A 21,733-nucleotide genomic window follows, 5' to 3' on the forward strand; every position below is an offset into this window, starting at 1 on the left:
TTATTTGCCAGAAAGGATAATCTCAAAGCAAGAACAAAGATAGTTTTTTCTTTTTAAAAGGTTCTTTCCACTCAGTAGCCACGGAGGGTATTGCTTTGCCATTTTAAAATAACAGAGGACCTACATCCTTCAGACCTGAGTCACTTTCATGATCAGATCATCCTTAATAGGCCTAAATATTGAGCCAACACATGTGGGGTTGATAGGAACCAATAAAGGCAAATCTGAGGATGTTCCCTGAGATAGTACTCATTACAATGAGAAGGCTTCTGTTAGGGTGCTAGTAATAGAAGATTTCTCTTCAAGGATTAACTTGATATGGAGAGTCTAATCATGAGAAACTTGACGCAAAGAATTGTCATTGGATGATTTTTTAAGTTAATGGCAACCCATGAAATTAATAAAATACAAAACATGCAATAGTTTTATCAACCCTTCTATTTCTGTAATGATAGTGTGGAAGGGGTAGAAAAGAGAAAGCAGGGGGAAGTTTCAGTGGGGGAAGAAAAAGGTACTTAGAATCACACAAGATTTGTCTACAGATATTAACTGTTGATATTCCTTAATTCTAATTATAATACTGAAATTATATATCCAAAAAGAGCTGGCCTTTTACATGAGTAGAATAGGCTATTGCCTACATATTGTGATTGAGGACTACCAAATAGGCTGTCCCTTAACAAAAGATACCTCTCTTCATTTACTGCTTGAAATTCCATTAGTGATTAATTGGAAGAAGGGGGAGGTATTAACAAATAGCCACTTTTTTTTTTTGGTGAGGCAGTCAGGTTTAAGTGACTTGCCCAAGGTCACACAGCTAGTAAGTGTCAAGTGTCTGAGGCTGGATTTGAACTCAGGTTCTCCAGACTTCAAGGCCCAGAGCTTTATCCACTGCTACGTAGCTGCCCCAGCCAATAGCCACTTTTAAAGTATAAATACCCTGGGGGTTGGGTTAAACAATCATAAAATAAAGTGTGTTTAATACTGTAGTAGATATTCTGAGGTACATGAAGGTAGCTTATGACCTTGTAACACATTAGGCTTGCTATCAAGTCAATGACCCCTGCTTTGGATTTCAGGCCACAGCTCAGGAAGGACAAGGTTGATTTAAGGGGCAGAAGGCAACATGAGAGTCATCTATCCTGGCTGATGGAGGTGGGAAAAAATCTGTAAAAGGGGGTGGGAGAAGGGAGCCATAAGGAGATGACAAGGAAAGCAAACTACCTGCATTGTAATTTGACCAAGGTTGACTGAATCCATACTCACGATATTCTGTGGTTCGAGTTCTTGATTTCAGATATTGCAGTATTTTGAATTAGGAAGAAGGCTTGGAAATTTAATAATCATTTCGTGCAACCTATAGTCCATTTAATTATTTTTTAAAAGGAGTAATTACTTCCCCATATAGAAATGCTGTTGTGTTTCATGGGGAGAACATGCTACAGCTCATGCAATTATATTTTATCTTCTACTCTGAATTATTTATAGCACCCCCTCTTTCTAACTCTATAACAAAACATCATTAGAATATATCTTGTAGCTATCTCATCATTTCATTCCTCCATTGAGGCTTGTGGATCAATTCTCACCCTGTTATACTCTCCAGAATAATGAAACTAATTTGGGATCTTGCTGCGGAATTAAATGCTCATACAGATCCCTCCCCCTCTGAGACCATAAACATCTGCCATAAAATTTCTTGTGGCCAAAACAACCTTACAATTACCAGTATTATTGTATAACTGTCAGAGGAATAAGTGAACTTAGGTATCTGGAAGAAATGTTCTGGCAAAAAGTATATTGCCAGGAGTTTATTCTCTGAGCATTTCTGGCACTAAATAAAATTCCATTGTTAGTAGTTATTCCATTTTTCTTATAGTCTTGAGAGATAAAGTTGTAATTAGGCACATTTTATAACAATTGCTCATCCTTTTCTGAAAAATTTTTCTGACACTTTCAATCAGAAAGTCAGTCAGAATGCATTCATTAAGTACTTGGTTGCTCTAGGCATTATACAAGTTATGCAATATGATCCTTGCTCTCAAGGAACTTAAAATTTAAAGGAGAGCCCTACGTGTGGGATAAGCATTCAGTGAAAGACACAGAAACAGAAAATTTAATGCAAGCAGAGGGGAAAGACCTTATTTTTGAGTGGCAGATGGAGGAGAATCATCAAGGGAACTGCATATTTATGTCAGAAATGGCCAAGGGAAATTTCCTTTTTTTCTTCCAATTAGTCAGGGAAGTTGTTTTGTTGGCAGATTTTAAGGAGCTTCTTGAACATTTAGAGGTAACTTAGAAAGCCATGGCAAGAAAGGGTATTCTGGGCTTAGGCTACATCTTGGGAAAAATTAAGTGGAAGGTAGATAATTGGATAAATGGAGTAGCATGAGCCTGAGAGGCACATTGGGAAGTAGGAAAAGACAAGGGAAATGTTGTAATCTAGTTGAACCTGCTTTACCACAAAGAATCTGATCATAAGTGCAATGAAAAGCAAGAAAGGGGGTGGGGGAGGGAGTGTTATAATTGTATTTCAAGATGAGTTGAAGTAGTACTTAGATTGGTGGTATAGAGATGATGCTGCTGGATTTTTGAAGGCTGTGGCAATAGAGCTTCAGCTTTGATAGGTTGTGCCACACTCAAAGGCTTCCAGTATGGTGCTGGTGGGTCAGCCCCTCTGTATAAAGAGAGGCATATTACCAATAGGCTAGCTACTAGGTGATGAATTCTGGCTGTCTTTACACCTAGAATGCTCTTTCTCCTCACATTTACTTCTTGACATACCTATTTTCATTCAAGGCTTAGCTCAAATGCTGCTGGTCCTTTCAGTTTTTCCCCTCTTCCTACCTCCCATTGTCTATGTGACATTGGAGATATAGGTTGGAGTACTTCTTGCCTATTAAGGAATACCAATCAGGGATGCAACTTGAACCTAAAAATTATTTCCTCTATACTAATAACATTTAGGAGGGACAGATAAGTATAATTCTAGCCTAGGATCCTTTCTCTGAGGAAAACAGAGTGGCCAGCCTCTGGCACCAATCTCCTGCTTCCTCTCTTAGCAGAAATCAGAGTCTCCCTTAGAGAAAGATAGGCAGAGAAAACTTTAAAGATATCTATCTATTCATAGTTTCCTGTGAGCCATAGCTAGACAAACCTATATGGATACACTTAACCTATATGGACCCCCCCCCCACACACACACACACACACACACACACACACACACACACACACACACACACACACACCTCCTCACATTTACATGGTATTTTTTTTTCCCCATTAGTATATAAGTTTCCTGAGGGCAGAGACTGTTTTTGTGTTTTTGCATTTCTTTGTCATACCAGTGCTTAGCAGTGGTCTTTGGCACATAGTAAACACTTAATAAATGCTCGTTGCTTCTTGATTGATTGATAATTAATTTTGTAGAAGTTACTTAATATTTCTTGAGAGGCAGCAGGGTGTAGTAGGTAGAGCACCCGACTTCTTGTCACAAAGACTTTGGTTCTAATCCCATTAGATACTTAATAGAAATGTGGCTTAGGGGCATCCCAGCCTCTCAGAACATCAATTTCTCATCTGTAAAATAAAATGATTAACCTAAATGACCTGGAAGGTCTTCTCTAAAATTCTTAGGGAAAATTAGGTGGCACAGAGGATAGAAAGCTGGGCCAGGAGTCAGGAAGACCTGAATTCAAATCTGTCCTCAGACATTTACTAGCTGTGTGACCCTGGGCAAGTCACTTAACCTTGGTCTTCCTGATTTCCTCGAAGATAAAGTGGAGATCATAATAGCAGCGACCTCACAGGGTTGTTGTGAAGAACAAATGGGTTAATATTTACAAAGTGCTTGAGTAATGCCTGGCACTTAGCAGGTACTTAATAAATGCTTGTGTCCTTTCTTCCTCTCAGCTATAAATTTATCATCCTATGAGCCTTCTAAAAGTAATTTTCCTTTATCTGCACTGAAGAGAGTTTTTATGCTTTGAGATGGGAATTGGCAACAAATGCTGATATATCTCCTTTTAGTTTTATGCAATCATCCAATTTCCTCTTGTATCTTTTTGGAATAATAGCACAGTACATTGTGGTGCTTGGTGCGTAGTAGCAACTTGATCAATGTTCCTTGATTGATTCCTAACATTTAGAAGTTGGAGCAGCCAGGCGCCAGAGTAGATAGAGTACCAGGCCTGGAATCAGGAAGACACTCCTCCTGAGTTCAAATCTGGTCTCAGATATTTACTAGCTGTGTGACCCTGGGCAAGTCACTTCACCCTGTTTGCCTCAGTTTCCTCATCTGTAAAATGAGCTGGAGAAGGACATGGAAAACCACTTCAGTATTTTTGCCAAGAAAACACCATATGGGGTCATGAAGAGTCAGACATGACTGAACAATATTTGAAAGTACTGTTACTCTCTGGAAGTGCAGACAACATAAAGGTCCTCAAGAGGCCTTGACCTTCCTTTCATGCCTTTTTTCTTGGGCTCACTGATCTGCCTTTCTGCACTGACATGTGTAGTACATTTCCAAGGGGCACAATTTGTGTATTTCATGTGGTTTTCTCTTTAAGTAGTTAGCTCTGAAGAATGGCTAACTCCAAAAATAGTTTTAATGCAGTCTAATATGCAATGTTTCACAATTTCTTTTTTTTTTTAAATTGTTTCTGTTTTAACAGGGCATTTCAGAATGGCACTGATGATCTTCTGTCAGATTCTTCAGAATCACCTTTCAATCAACCACTACACTGGATTTCTTGCATAGAACATTTCTCTCCTTCTTTCCTTAGGTGAGTGTCATAATAACTCTAACAGTGCTTCTTGATGTTATAATGGATCTGGGTATCCATGGATGTAAAAATCACTATACAAAATCTTCTCTGAAGTCTTCCCATTGCCATTGTGATGTATTGAGGTAGAAAGTATTGTCTTTTTAAAAATATATTGAGACCAAGGCCTAGGGGCCAAATATTAACTCAGAGTCATCTCGTGCTTTTGTAACATAATGAAAAAAACGAAAGTGAAAAGAGGAATCTAATTCATTTTAGACAATTCCCTAACCACTTTTGAGCTTCTCCCTTAGCCATTTGATTATTACTGCAATTATTGTGGGAATTAGGCATTTATCTGTTAATTTGTTCAGTGTCAACAACCAAGCTAAATATCTTAGGCCTCAAATTCGTAGCGGTAGGAAGATGATAAATATTGGAATGTGATAAGCAAACACCTTCCTACATAATAGATGATAATCATAGGTTCATAGAGCAAGAGCTGGGAGAATAGAGTAAGGTTCCATTCATATTTCAGTAAAGGACAGTAAAAATATAAGGAAAATAATCTGACATGGTATTTGTCTCAATGTCTTACCACAATTAATGTGCATGACACAATGGTCCTTCATCGAGCTTTTGTTGAATTGAAAAAGATTGGTCAATATTAACTAAGAATCAAGTAATATATATTTATTCTGAAATTGAAGGAGAAATTTCAATTCCCTCAAATTTCTGGTTGTTCTAAATATCAGTGGCTATGATATGATGCATATGCATGACATATTAACTTTACAGAAGGGAGGAAACAACCATTGATTAAGCACCTCCTATGTTCCAGGCACTTTCCATATCTTAGGTCTTCCTGACTCCAGGGGTATATCTGCTATACACCTAGCAGTCTAATATGTAGAATTGATTTCCTTAGCCATGGCCTGTAAGGGTCTGGATCCACTCCTCTTCTTTCCCTGGCCCCCTCCAATCACTTGGCTGCAGTTCAAAGTAGGTACCAATCAAAGTTCTCCTTGGGTAACAAAGAGCTCATCCTCAAAGCTGTTGTCTGGTACAGAAGTTCCTTTTTAGAAGCTCAAGATATGTACTCTGAGTATTTCTGCTTTTTGATTTTTTATTCATTCACTAAACGTTTGTTAAGTACTTACTATGCTTACTGCACTATGCTATGTTCTAGAGAGGATACAAAGAGAAGTAATTATTATTTGAGGAAGAACAGAATGCTAACAACTCAGGGTATCAGGAAAGTTTTTCCATGGAAGGTGGCACCAGAGATGAGGGGTGAAGGACACTAAGGATGTTGAGAAGAGGGAGTTAGGAGGGAATGCATCTCAATTCTGCAAGTAAGCCAGTGGGAAGTTGCTGAAATCTCTACCCAGGCCAGTTTGGCTGCTAAGTAGATGTGTGAAAGGGAATTGTGTTGAAGTAAGTCAGGAAAAGTAGTCTGAAGCTAGATTCAGAAGAGCTTTAAATGTCAAAATAGGAAGACCCTATTTAATCCTGGAGGCAAGAGGAAGCCCCTGGCCCTCATTGACCAGGGAATGACATTGTCAAACCTGTGTTTAGGTTAAAAGATGAACAGGCAGAAATGAGGAAGGTGGCATCCCAGCTGTAGAGAACAGTGTTAACAAAGGCACTTAGTTTGTTTCAAAACACAAATGTAAGTAAACATCCAAATCCTTATTTACAGTAAAGAATCAGAATTAATCACATAATCTATGATGTCATTGGCTTATAGATTTAGAAATCTAGTCTAGCCTCCTCCTTTTACAGTTGAGGGAACTGGAGGCTAGAGGCGTTAATAACCTGCTTAGGTTCACTCAAGTGGCAGGTTTCTGAGGCAGAATATGACAACAGGACCTCTTAAAATTTAGCAATCTTTGCATGGTTCTATGTTTCCTATCTCCTCAGTAACATGGTCTTCAACCTCATGAAACTTAATCTCATTTTGCTAAGCTGTTTTTACTAATTCTCTCATATCTGGAATTTGGGGATTTATTCTTTCAACCCGCTCTGCTTACCAGAAATACGAAGGGGTAACCCAAATTGAGGTCCTCGTTATCTAAGCCTTCAGTATCCAAATCTCTACAATTATACTTGTCTTTGGTTTTGGTGCAGACCTACTGTTTCATTCATTGTAGGGAACTCCAGGTGAGAACATTCCCTCTACTCAAGCAGATCTGCAGCTTTTGGGTAATTTATAATCTCAGAAAATTGCTTGGGAGCATTGAGAGGATAGAAGACTTGTTCACTCAGTCAGTATCAAAGGCAGAATTGGAAATGTTTCTTCCTGAGCCCATGGCTGGCTCTCTATCCACAATGCCATGCTATCTCCCTACAAGATTGGAAGAGCTAAATGAAGCAAAAGTCGTAACGCAAAATTATTCCCTGCTGAGATGAACACTTATAAAATTAGCCCCCTCTCAAACATCCCTCCCATCTTTAATAGAGTCTATCTCTGACCATTCTGGCCCATTAGTTAATGTCTTTGTTATTTGTTCTATCTCTTATTATTGGTGATTGTTGGTAGGTACTTCAAAAGAAAATTATTTTAATATCAAAAGATTAAGAGAAGTCCTTGAGAAAATTGATGAGGCTGTACAATATTTTTCAACAATGACCCTCATTATGATTGTGCAGCAAAAGTCAAATGTAAAGTGAAGGAGGTTACACATTGCTATTATTATCATTATCTTATCATTGTGATAATTACTGTACAATTTTATTTGGAAAAATTAAGCCAAAGAAAACCAAGCTGGTTTATTCTTCAGTCATTCTAAGAATTATCATATAGTTGTGATTTATAGCCTAAAATTTTGTCAAATATAGGATAGACTTATTTTCTTGTTTTTTTTACATTAATTCCCAACCAAACCTTTGTTTTTCACTTTTTACTATGAAATATTGGTCCCTGGCTTACTTGAATTCACTTAATGTAACTGTTTTCTAATGCCAGTTATGTGTATGATGAGAATTAGAATGTCCTGAGTGAGGTTTGGGTGTCATTAAACTAACTTGTTTACTTTAACTCTTCTCCTTAGTCGCTGCTCTAAGATCTTTTGCCTGATATAGGTGTTGCTGATAGGAGTTTTTCCTCTGCTTCTAATTAGCACCTTATTCCTGTTGTAAACTAAAGTCAAGAGCACCTCAAATTCCCACGATTTCTTTGTCAGTGGGATTATGTGTTTGCCTGCCTTTCTACACTCATCTCATTTTGGATCTGCTAAGTCAGATTAGATTCTGCTCCTCACACTGTAACATTTTTGTAATATGAATGTGATATGTATTTATCATGCTCACGTTTTTAAAAATGTAGCAATTGAAGCAGCTTAATTCTCTAGGCCAGTCCTTTTCTTAAGAGCGATTTCTATCTATAAAGAAGGTAACTTTTCTTTTGAAGCAACCATATGTACATTTTAAAGAATATATCAGACACTTTTTCAACAAAGTATAATAGTATGTCATTCCTAATCAAGATCAATTTGTGTAACTATAATCTATAGATGTGGGCTCTTCATTATCACTGCAATCACAGAGGCAAGGTGATTGTTCTGTGGGAGCAGGAAGGCATTAGCTGTAGTCAGTAGCCTTAATGAAAGCATCAGCTTCTGCCACTCCAGAAGGCTGTTTATAAACATGATATAAAAGCAGAGGTGGCCCAGATTTCTGGGCTGGGGTTCCCAAATTGGCTCCTGTGCTGTGTTTGTAAAAGTGATTGTGTTGACAGAAGAGAAGGCAAGATTCATTGGTGATAACCTTCTTGTGACAGAGCCATCTGGGGAGTCATTACCTGGGCTGCTTTTTCATGTGTGTATGGTGTGTGTATGTCCCTGGAAAAGTCTTGCGCATCTGGCTGTTTTGCAAACTTCTGGATGTCTTAGGCACCTTGTACACCAGAGAACTCCAGAATGATGACTCTGGGCCATAAGTCAAAGAACAGCTGCATCCTTGACACCTTATAAGCCCTTCCTACCTGTGACTACTAATAAGATCATAAGATTCTTATATATTAAAAAAAAACTATTAAGCCATATATCACACCTCTTCCTTAGGTTAAATTATTCCAGTTCCTTTATTTTTTCTTTATTTTGCATTACTTTTGTAGATATTGTTCTGAAAGCCAAAAATAATATCAGGAAGAGGAAAGGAGACATAGGTAAATAGTTTTATTTAACACAGTGCTTGGCACAAAGTAAGCACTTAATAATGCATAGTCATTCATTCATTTTCATTAATAAAGCCTTGCTGGTAATTATATTTCTGCTTGAGACTTGCATAGGAGTTAGCTAAAGGCAAGCTTCTGTTGGCATTACAGTTTGGTAGGAATCTGCTAATTACCAATCAAAGACAGCTGAGCAAGTTAGAATCCTATCATCAGAAAAAGTAGGAGGCCTGAAATAAATAAATTAAGCCTTATTCAGAACTGCCTGCAGCACAACTAACACATGTGGCAAGTAGGCAGTTTGCCAAATCAATTCACCACAGAGTTAGGAGCAAGATCTACTAACAAGAATGACAGAGGCCTGAGGGTCTTCCTTACAGCAAATATTGAAGGCATGGGGAATTTTACAGTGACCTACAGAGAATACATGATGTTTGTGTTTCTGCCAATGCAAAATAACAACTCTATGCATAAAGTGCAAATTGATCATCCTCCTGTAGAAAGAAATAAAAGGGCTGAAGGAATGCTTCTATTCTCCAGGTTTTCAGGGAGAACTATGTATTTTTTCTAAGAATAGAAGAAGAGGGATCTGAAGAGCAAAAAATCACTCCTACCTTCTACCAGGAATTTGGAAGGTGGAAGAAATTAAGTTTAAGATTGTAGGACAATGAAAATATACTTGCTTGGAGTCTTACAAATTTCATCAGAAGCATTTAAAACTGAAAAGGCAGGGGAAGGAGAAAACTGCCTTTCCATGTATATATGTACAAACATATGTATATATGCATGTATGTAACATATGTATTGTGTGCACACATGTATATGCATATAAATATGTTTGCCGGATTACTTATCATAGATAGTAGAATGTCCAAGATAAGAAAAATAGTACTATAGAGGACCAATAATACATAGAAAACAACATTCAAGAAGGGCCAACAATAAAGCACATGGCCTTAGCTGTTATGTACAAATTCACAAATTAACAGCATTAGCAAAGTGATCCTAATGAAAGGAAGCAGATATCATTGAGAGTAAGGCGGATGAGCCTTAGGATGAGCCTTATGATCGAAATATGGTTATCTACTTAAAAGGAACAAAACAGATAAAAAGTGTTAAAGGGACAAAGAGTCCATAGAAATGGGCCTTTAATAAGAGAGAAGACTTTCAAACATTCCTAATGAAAATCTGTCTTAAGTAGAACTTCAAAATGAAAACACTGGGAACAAACAAAAATTATGAAGGTAAATTCATTTGAGCTATTGGAATTGACTAAAAAGTGATGAAGGGCTAATATAGTCTGATAGAGAGGAAAAAGACGAGTGTCTCTTCAGAATTCTCATTTCTGCAAGAGTCACAGGGGCAGTTAAATTAGATAAACACCGGACCTGAAGGTGCTTTGTCCTGTTTTGATGGCCTTAAGAGAGAAAATATAAAGGAGGAAATGTTGTTAATTCATTTTTGTCATGTTTAACTCTGTGACTCCATTAGGAGTTTTCTTGGCAAAGATACTGGAGTGGTTTGCCATTTCCTTCTCCAGCTTATTTTACAGATAAGAAAACTGAGGCAAAATACAATTAAGTGACTTGCCCAGGGTCACACAGCTAGTAAGTGTCTGAGGCCAGATTTGAACTCAGGAAGATGAGTCTTCCTGAGTTCAGGCCTAGCACTCTATCCACTGTCTATCCCAAGGAGGAAATTAAGGGATACATTAGGGAAGAAATGAGGAAGAAAGGGTTGGAACTTACAGTTTCTCATAATTGGGGCATATTAAAAAAAGAGTAAAAACATGGAGGTCAGGGTCAGAGGAATTTCATTCTTATCTGAAACAAAGAAAGAGGGTTGAATACACACACACACACACACACACACACACACACACACACACACACGAGTTTGATGCAGAAATACATTAATCTAACAGGAAAACAGATAGGTACAGGAAAAGAGGAGAGGCAAAGTTGGGGAAGGAGTGGTACAAGCAAAACAAACTTCATTTTCAGAGGGTGCATCGTGAAAGGTAATTAAAAGGAAAGAAAGAAAGAGAACCGGTCATCTGAGGTATGTTTGAAGTGAAAAAGCGGGGGGGGGGGGGGGGGGGGGGGAGTGGAGTAGAAGAAGCATGCTGCTTTTATTTTAGGTTGCTAGTACTTATCACATTCCTTCTCTTTCACCACCTTTTTCTCTTTTATAAAGAGGAAGTGGGGGGAGGGGCAAAGAGAAGAAAAAGGTTGAGAATATATAATGAAGGGAAATACACAATCAGTGATTGTAGCCCTAAATGTGAATGTGATGAATTCACTCATAGAAGGGAGGATAGTAAAATGGATTGGAAAGCAGAATCTAACAATTCATTGGTTACAAGAAACACTTATGAACTTAAAAATTTAAAGTTAAAATGAGGGGTTAGATAAGAGATTATTATGCTTCAGGTGAACTCAAAAAAGCCTAGTAGCAGTCACAATCTCAGAGAAATCAACTATAAAAATTGCCATAGTTAAGAGATAAGTAGGTAAATTATATTATATTTAAATGTACATAAACACTGAAATATCAATACTTGATATATTTTCATGGAATGGCATAGCATCTAAATACATAAAAGCAGCTAGGTTGTGCAGTGGATAGATTGCTGGACCCGGAATCAGGAAGACTCAAGTTTGAATCTGGCCATAGAGACTTGCTAACTGTATGACCCTGTTTACTTCAGTTTTCATATTTGTAAAATGAGGATAGTAATACACCTACCTCCCAACATAATGAGGATAAAATGAGATATTCGTAAAGTGCTTTGTAAAACTTAAAGAGCTATATAAATGCTAGCTATTATTATTAGTATTATTAATAAGGAAAAGATAGTTAAATATCAAGGAGAGGGAAACAATAACAACTGGGGACCTCAATATGCCCCTTTCAGACCCAAAGATATCTAACAAAAATTAAATTAGAAAGAAGTTAAAGACCTGAGTAGAATCTTAGGAAAGTTAAATATAGTGACTCTGGAAATTACTGAGTGGGAATAGAAAGGAATAGACATATACTTCAGCTGAACATGGTACATACACAAAAGATGACTCTGTGCTATAGCATAAAAACCTTATAAATATATTTGGAAAAGCAGAAATTTTGAACGTGCTTTTGCTGATTACAGCACAGTAAAATTATAATCAATAAAGTATGCTTGAAGAGAGAATTCAGACTTACATGAAGACATTTAATCCTAAAGAATTGGTAGGTCAAAGAACAAATCATAGAAATGATAGATAATTTTATTAAAGAAAATAACAACAGGTGAGACAACATACCAAAACTTTTGAAACGCAGTCAAAATCATCCTTATGGGAACATTTACATCACTACACATTTTCCTTACTAAAACAGAACCATGACTGGCCATATCACCACTAAAAACAACTAGAAAAGTCACATCAAAAACTCCCAGCTAAGTGCAAAAATAAAAATTCTGACAATCGAAGAAGATATTGACAAAAATGAAAGAAAAAATAGAATTACTAAAAAAAATGAAGTGTTTTAAAATCAATAAAATGAACTATTTCCTATTTTGGTTACAAAAAAGAGAATGAAACCAAACCATCAATATTAAAAAAAAATTCTCAGCAAATAAAGAAAATTATTAGAAATGTTTTTCCTCTTTTACGCTAGTAAAATGAATGCATCTAGAATAAGGAAGGATTTAATTAAAAAAATGTTTGTATCCAATTTTTCTTATAAGGGTTTGGTATTCAAGATATATAGAAAACTTACAGAAATATATAATACCAAAAGCCATTCTTCAGTGGAGAAGTGGTAAAAGGATATGAACAAATAGTTCTCAAAAGATGAGAAAATAATCCAATAACAACCATATTTAAAAAATGAAGAACTCTGAGGTTCTACCTCATACCTAGCAAATTGGCAAAGATTGTCAAAAGATCAGAATAATTAATACTGGAAGAAATATGGAAAGACAGGCCCAATAATGTGTTGTTGGTAGAACTATAAAATAGTACAACCATTCTAGAAAACAATTTGGAGTTATGCAAATAAAGTGACTAAAATGTCTATGTCCTTTGTCCCAGAGATTCCACTGCTAAACAGTGGAATTACCAGTTATTGACACAAAAGACTCTGTGTTCCCTGCTCCAAATATTTATAGCAGGACTTTTTTGTAGTAGCATAGAATTAACAGCATTGCATTTGACCATTGATTGAGGAATGGTTAAACACATTATGGTACATGAATGTAATGGGATATTACTTTGTCTATATTGCTTATTTCACTTTTCGTCAGTTTATGGAGATCTTTCCATACAATATAGACAATGACTACAACAGTGTAAATAGACAGAATAACTATGAAACAATCTAAAATTAATGTTTCAAAATTACAAAGAACAAATATGGCCCCAAATAAGAGATTAAAAAAAAATACCTCCTCCTACACCTTTGCAGAAGTGGGGGAAGACAAATCTACAGGTGTGGCAGATTATTTTATGTTTTGGTCAGTTTGGTGATTTTTTTTTCTGCTTTCTTTTTTTCTTTTTAAATTTTCTGTTATGAAGGTGGTTGTCTGGGAGGAGTTAGAGAGAAGGACATAAGGAAATTTAATTAAAAAAAGAAACTTGCTTATTTGTATGCCAACAAAATTGATAATTTAAATAAATGAATTTTTACAAAACTAAAATTCCTCAATAAGCACAAGAAGAAATAGATGATAACCCAATCTCAGAAAAAAGAAATTGAACAAGTCATTAAAAAACTCTTAAGGAAAAATAAACTTGGTAACAGATTTATAAGTGAATCCTATCAGGCATTCAAAGAACAACTATTGTTAATTTTCCACAAATTGTTGGCAAAAATAAATCATCTTAAATAATTAGAGAGCTATTATTTGCTCATAGTTGGGCTGTGCCAATGTACTAAAAATGACAGTATTACCTATATTAATTTACTTATTCAGTGCCATACAAATCAAACTACCTAAGGTTTACTTTATAGAGCTAGAGAAAACAATAAACAATTCTGCTTTAGGATCAAAGGATCAAAATCTCATGAGAAATAATGAAAAAAAGTCAGAAGAAAGAGAGCCTATTAGTATTAGCACTCAAACTATATTATAAAGCAGTAATCATTAAAGTTTTGATACTGATTAAAAAGTAGCAAAGTTAAATCAATGGAACATTTTAGATCCAAAAGCAAATGAACATGGTAGTTAAATGTTCAATAAACTAAAATAAAACCCAATAAATTTAAATGATTCAATATTCAACAAAAACTACTGAGAAATTAAAGGAAATCAGTCCAGTAGAAATTAAGTTTAGTCAAACATCTTATGCCACTACAATAAGCTGCAAATAGATATATGACCGAGATATAAAAGATCACATCATGAACTACTTAGAGGAGGGAGGGAAGACATATAATAAGGTCCTAGGAAGGGAGGAGATAAACTAAGGTCCTGATTAGTGTGAATAATGAATCCCATTATCTAGTCTCATCGTATCGCATATTTCCGTTGGACTGGAATCATTTGTCACATATTATATGTAATTATAACTTTAAGTAATATGAATTGGAATAATATTATCACTCCATAAGATTCATTGTTTGCACTAATCAGGACCTAGCTGTACCCTTTCACAACACTGGATAAAGGAAGAATTCTTGTCCTCACAAGGGTTAAGCAGTATCATATGTGGTAAAATGGACAATTTTGATTAAATAAAATTGAAAAGCTTTTGTGCAATATAACCCCACTTAAAATTAGGAGATTAACTTGGAATGAACTTGGAAAAATTATGTGTAATAGGCTTCTCTGATAAATATTGGCTATCTAAGATATATAGGATACTGAATCAAATATATAATAGCCATCAACACTAGATAAATGGTCAAAGAATATGAATAGGCAATTCACAAAAGAAGAAAAACAAGCTATCAACAACCGTATGGAAAAAATGCTCCAGGTCACTAATAACAAGAGAAATGCAAAATAACACAACTCTAAGGTTCCATATCATATCCATCAGATTGGAAAAAATGATTTTTTAAAGAGGAAAATAACTTGTTAGAAGGAATGTGGGAAGACAATCACATTAATGGATGTTGATGGAATGGCCTAGCTAGCCATTCTGGAAGGAAGTTTCAAACTAAACCTAAAAAAAGTCACTAAACTGTGAATACACTTTCTTCCAGCCATATAACCCTAGTAGGCAAATAACCCCAAGATATCAAAGAAAAATAAGGGATCTATATGTATAAAAACATGTACAGTAACACTTTTTCTTGTAGTAAAGACCTGGAAGCTAAGGGGTGTCCATCAATTGGGGAATGAATGGCTGAGCATTATGGTATGTGAATGTAATACAATGTTATTGAACATAAGAAAGTACCAAAGAGACAGATTCAGAGAAGCTTTGGAAGGCTTGTATGAAATGATGCAGAGAAAAGTGAAAAGAACCAAGGGAAGAGTTTCCACAATGACTGCAACATTTTAAAAGAAAAACAACTTTGAAAGACTTAATAACTCTGATCATGACTCCAAAAGATCAGTGGTAAAGCATGCCTCTCACTTCTTGACAGATAGGTGATGGATTGTTTTGCTTGACTGTGCTTATGTGTTAGAAGGGAGGATTTTTTTTTCCTGAGTGGGAGGGAAAGAGAAGGAAAGTTGAGAATTCAGAGAGGCTGGGGGCAGCTAGGTGGCACAGTGGATAGAGCACCGGCCCTGAAGTCAGGAGGACCTGAGTTCAAATCCAGCCTCAGACCAAACACTTGACACATACTAGCTGTGTGACCCTGGGCAAGTCACTTAACCCCAATTGCCTAAAAAAAAAAGAAAAGAAAAAAAGAGAATTCAGAGAGGCTGGTAATAATAATAACAAAACAAATATGGAAAAGCAAGAAAATGAATGAGAAAGAAATGAAACTTTTTTTTTCAATGTGGAAGAGAACAGGAGATTCAGAAGGAGGCACAGACAAAAAGAAGAAACTAATGTTACACTTATTATATATTTTAAATCCATATTATGTGTAATAGAAATTATCATCTATAATTAAGTATCATGGACATTTAAATATATAAATTATATATAATATTCTTTTTCTGTTCTTTGTGCATGGAAATATTCTTATTTGTCAAGTTTAGAATAACATTACAAAAACTAAAAATACTGAAGAAGAAAAAAAAAGCACTCATGGATGTGATTGCTAGACCACTATCTGTCATCTTTGAGAAGTCATGGAGAGTAAGAGATGGATCACAGTACTATAGAAAGGCAAATGTTCTTCATATTTTCCCAAAAGAGAATGTGATAGAGCCTAAAATCCATAGGCCAGTGAATTTCAATTTCTGGCACAATTCTAGAATATATTATTAAATTGATAGATTGTGAGCATTTAGAAAGGAAAGTAGCTATCACTAAGATTCAGCATGGTTTTGTCAAGAACAGTTCATGCCCTCATGCCCATGTTTTTCTTTTTTGACAGGGTTATAACATCAGTAGATCAGGGAGATGACATTATCTTATATTCCTGGAGGGTATATACTGATATACTAAATACCTATGTATGTTACATGCCCCTTATCTATTCTTTCCTACCACCACCACCCCCATGAAGACCTTGCCTGTTTGCTGAAAAAGTGAGACCTTTTGATGTGGACTACTTCTTCTCCCATTCTCTTTATTTCAAAACTCTTTGACATCGTCTTCTACTCTTTCCTTCTTTACCTCAGTATTAGATAAAGAGGTGATCTTCTCTTTGCTAAGGTTAGTACCTCTACATGTGTCCTTAATCCCAACCCCTCCGTTCTTCTGCAGCAGATTTCATCCTCAGTCCACCTTCTCCTTGCGGGAATCTTCTATCTTTCCCTATCAACTGGTTCCTTCTTTGCTGCTTTCAAACATGCCCAAGCTCCCCTCTTCCATCCTTATTAAAAAAAAAAACCTTCGTAAGACCCACCGTCCCCTCAGCCTTCACCTCTCCTCCCTTGACAACCAAACTTTTTGAATAAATTGTATATAATCACTGCATCCACCTCCTCTCTCATTCACTCCTTAACCCTTTGTAATCCAATCTGCAGACCTCATCATTCAATTGAAATCATTCTCTCCAAAGTTACCAGTGACCTCTTAACTGACAATTCTAATGGGCTTTTTTGGTCCTCATCCTTCTCCACTCCTGTGAGCTCCTTCTCCCATTAGTGAATTATTTCCAGAACCTTCATTCTGGGGGAGGACCCAGAACAGCCACCCTGTCCCTGTACAGTATGTTTTTCCTCCCCACCCTTTTCAGCTGTATTTTATGTATTATCTTCCCTCAAAATATAATCTTCCTGAGGGCAAGGACTGTCCTTTTTTCCTTGTGTTTGTATCCCCCGCACTGAGTACAGTGGCAGCCAGCTGGTAAGTGCTTAGTAAATTTTTTTTTGACTGACTTCTTAATGGATCTGCTGCATTTTACACTGTTGACTACCTTTTCTTCCTTGGTACTCTCTCTGAGTTCTGATGCTACTCTCTGCTGATTTGCCTCCTTATTTTTCTTACTTCTTCTTTAGCTCCTTTGCTGGGTCATCATTTTTGTTATGCCCCCTAATTGTGGTTATTCCTTCCTCTTCTTACTCTATCAAAAAACTTGCTCTGCTAAGCTTCAGCCTTGGGTTTACTTTATCATCCACTGCCTTCACTCTGATTCACACCGTGCTAAACAAAGCTGGATGAAATTGTAAAACTGTGCTAAGTGCACTGCACATGTATGTTATGTAATCTCAACAGGAGCCTCACAGCTAGGCAATTCTTTTACATTTCCCTATTTGACTCACTATTCCAAAGATCACAGGGGCTTTTCTCAACCCTTTCATACTTCTCAAGCCTCCCATGGCTTCCCTCCTACCACCCTCTCTGCTAAGAACTTTACCTCATCTTTCACTGAAAAAACAAGGTCGTTCATAAAGAGCTCCTTCTCCTGTCCTCCTCATCTTACATCAACCTAATGCTGTCTGCCTCTGTCAGCTTGTTCACTCCTGCGTAGTGTGATGAGGTGGTCCTTCTCCTTGCCAAGGCAAACCCTTCTACATGCATGTGATCCTATTCCATCCTGTCTCCTCCAATAGATTATCCCTTGTTTCATCACCTCTATCTCACTTTCATTTTCATCATTGATTTTCACATTCATTTTCTCTTTGTGTACTAGCTGCCTCCCTACTGCATACAAGCATGCTTATGTCTCTGCCATCCTCAGAAACCCTCACTTGATCCATCCATCCTTGCTAGCTATCACCCTATACTTCTCCACCCTTTTGTGGTGAAACTCCTTGAGAAGGCTTCAGTAAGTGCCCCCACTTCCTTTCCCTTCATTCTCTTCTCAACTCTTTGTTGATATGGCTTCTGATCTTATTATTTAACTGGAATAGCTCCTTCCAGAGTTATCAGTCATCTCTTAATTGTCAAATTTAGTGGCCTCTTCTCAGTTCTCATATACAGACCTCTCTGCAGCCTTTGACATTGTTGGTCTTAAACTCCATGTGTCCAAAATCGAACTTTTTTTTTAACCCTGGTCCCATTGGTAGTATTAGAAGCAATGGGTGGAAATTGCAAGGAGCAGATTCCAGCTTCTCTTAAGGATAGGTTTCCATATCTGTCATTGGAGGGAGCTGTTGAATTAATAAAATCACAGATCCATTTGAGTATTTGAAAGTATTTCCTGTTAGAATATAAGTTCCTTGAGAACTGGGACTGTTTCATTTTGAGCTTTTCATTGCTATCACCTAGCACAGTGTCTGGCACATAGAGCCAACTTAATAAATACTTGTTGATTTATTGATGAGATAGGTCAGTAGTTTTGCATTGTCACACTAGAAATCATGACAGGTAGCAACAATCATGCTTGAGAGAGATGTTTGTGATAGCCATAAAAAGTATTGCTTGATAATCATTAAAACATGAAAGGTAATTGGTTCTTTGATAGACTAATCATTGAGACATCTGGCTAGTTCATTAAGATGGATAGGCATTCAGAAAATATATATGAAGTATTTATAGTATATAGGGAGAATGTGTAATCAAAACACAAATAATTCCATCAAAATCAGTTAGAATGTTTGAAATTCTGAAATGTGAAAAGGAAATGGGCTCTACAAAATGTAAATCTGATGATTTAGGAGGATCCTAAAATTTTGTAGCAACTTTAAAATATTTATTTAGTGTCTTTATTAAGCAATATAGCTAAAGCTAAATCCCATTATCATACATTTATTACTACACAAATAATTTGGATATTCTTCAGGTCAGATCATATCCCTAGAAGCTTGAAAACTACAGACCTACAATAAAAGTCTAATGTAGTTTAACCTATAAAAATCTATTCTTTCTCTTAATCCTAACATTATAGAGGCATTTCACTATGTTTATAATATTTTATCCTCTTCTTTCTTTGATCCTGGAATTCAACATGTACAGTTATACAAGGCTTATTATAGTTCACCTTTTATCTCTTTTCATAGAGATAATCTCAAGTTCTCAGCTACATCAGCTAGGAGGATGAGAAAGAACATATGCTTCTCCATATGCCCAACACAAACTCCTCAATGCATTTATTGCTGTTAGCTTAATTATTGAGGAATGTTTATAATATATTACTTTTCCTCTGAATGAGTCACACCACTGTACTTTTTAAAATTTGTGCTAGCCTCATAGAGCCCAAAGCTGGTATGCATTACAACAAATGATTTCCCATCTGGTCAGTGATAAGCTCTTTTTTCCTAACCAGGTATTTAAATACAATATTATGAAAAATTACGTTAAAATTATCTTCATCATTTTGTATCTGTGTGTCTAACCAAAAATGCTTACTTAATGAACAGGAGAAAGAGAGAGATATGTAACAGGTATTTTGTTGACTTAGCCTTGGTTTATAACCAGACTTCTTATGTCTCATTCATTGAATGTAATATCATACTTAATCAGTCCAACAGGAAATATTTCTTTCTACCTATTCTGGGCCTATTATTATCCCCAATCATCATTGTAATGACATTTATATGGTACATTAAAGTTTATGATGTGTTTTCCTTACAACAACCCTGTACATTAGGTAGTGTATTATTATCCTCATTTTACAGAGGGGTAAACTGAGACTTAAAGATGTCTGGAGACTTGCTAGAGTCACACAACTAGTAATTGTTAGAGTTAGAATTTTAATCCAGACCTCTCCTAATTCCAAGTCCAGTGGTCTTTCCACAAGTCCACAAATCACACATCTTTAATGTTATATTTCTAGTTTTCACATTCAAAAATGATGCTACAGACAGTGTGGCAGGGATGGAAAAGAGAAAAGTTGGAATGAGTGAATGAATTTTAAAAAGCATGTATTAAGATTCTACTCATGCTAAGCTTTGGTCATACAAAGAGAAAAGGCTAGACAGTCACTGTTTTCAAGAAGCTCACTCTTTTTACTGGAGGAAACAACATAGAAAGAAAGCTCAGCTACAGGGTAGACGGAAAGGCAGTGAGAAAAGCCTAGAAGTCCCAAGAGTCTAGAAGCAGAGTAAATAGCAAGGTCCTAAGGTCCTTAGGTTACTGAAGTCATTAAAATGGGAATGCTAGGGGACTGCAGAATATAAAGGCAGAGAAAGTGATAAGGCTGGTGGCCCTCCCTCTCACTAAAAAAAGTGGAGTCATTAACTTCCATTTTATTCACATCCTGTCAAGTAGCCCAGGCAAGGGCTTGCCTATCCCAGTAGTAACATTCTTCCTGCCTTGATGTCTTGGAAGGGGGAGGGGAAGGTGGCCCCAGTGATGTCAGCTCTTCCTACTATTTGGCTGTCCAGGGCAGGTTCTGGAACCAAGCTGGAAGAGAAGGGAATGGGGGAAAGAATGGTAGGTAGGTGGACCCCAGTGAGGGTCAGTATGGGAATAATATTCCTTTCCATTCTATGAATGTGTAAGATATCTTTTTATACATACACACACACACACACACACACACACACATATGCATGTGTATATACACATATATACATACAACAATGTATGTATGTAAATATATGCATATATACATACACATATATTTTCTATCTTTAAACCTATATATGTAGGGAATAAAAAGCTACTGTTGTTTAAACCCAGCTCATCCTGTCTACTACATGTTAATTGCTTTTTGTCTGTTGAGTATAGTTACTCATACCATGAACCAAGTATCAGGGATCACAAGGGCAGCCCCCCAGGGTTTGGATAGGACTGTTTTGGGCATTGAAGATTTTCTCCGTTCTTTATCTTCCCCCAATGTTTCACTCTAGTTTTGGGATAGTCTACAAGTTCAAAACCCTTAGGGTGATATAGAAATCTATCCTACCTTACAGGAGCATAGAAAGGGAAGGGGATAAAAGAGGTTGGGGGAGATAGAAGGAAGGACAGATTAGGGGAAGTGGTATTCTGAATGCACACCGTTTTGGAGTGGGGGAGGGATGAGATGGGGAGAAAACTTGTGGAAGTGAATGTTGGAAATAAAAATAAATAAATTAACAAACAAAAAAAGTCATAGCACAGGGGAAAAAAATAGAAAAAAAACCCCTTAGGGTTCAGGTTCAATTCTGTTCAGAGGCAAAGTAGTGGAGTCCCACAAAGTCTAGACCAAACTGGGAGAATTGAACTTCTTTGACTTGTCCCGGTTCTGACCTAAACTATCACAGAAGTCTGGAAGATCCAGAGTTGGTACAAGTCGAATTCATTTATTCATTCAGTCATCCATTCATGAAGCAGTAGTAAATGATGCTATGTGAAGGGACTGAAGA

The 21,733-nt window shown here is 36.5% G+C and overlaps 1 protein-coding gene across 3 annotated transcripts in view; it reads left to right on the plus strand.

Annotated features, from left to right (window-relative positions):
- Nucleotides 1-21,733, plus strand: part of KIAA0825 (KIAA0825 ortholog) — a 523,965-nt gene that overhangs the window by 189,798 nt on the left and 312,434 nt on the right. For all 3 annotated transcript variants that reach the window (XM_021008591.2, XM_021008594.2, XM_021008603.2), the window contains exon 12: nucleotides 4,680-4,790. In XM_021008591.2, the coding sequence (XP_020864250.1) occupies nucleotides 4,680-4,790 (111 nt within the window). The remainder of the gene's footprint in view (nucleotides 1-4,679; nucleotides 4,791-21,733) is intronic.

The sequence above is a fragment of the Phascolarctos cinereus genome, unplaced genomic scaffold, assembly GCF_003287225.1.
Source record: "Phascolarctos cinereus isolate Bilbo 61053 unplaced genomic scaffold, phaCin_HiC Scaffold_4;HRSCAF=312, whole genome shotgun sequence".
Lineage (NCBI taxonomy): Eukaryota > Metazoa > Chordata > Mammalia > Diprotodontia > Phascolarctidae > Phascolarctos > Phascolarctos cinereus.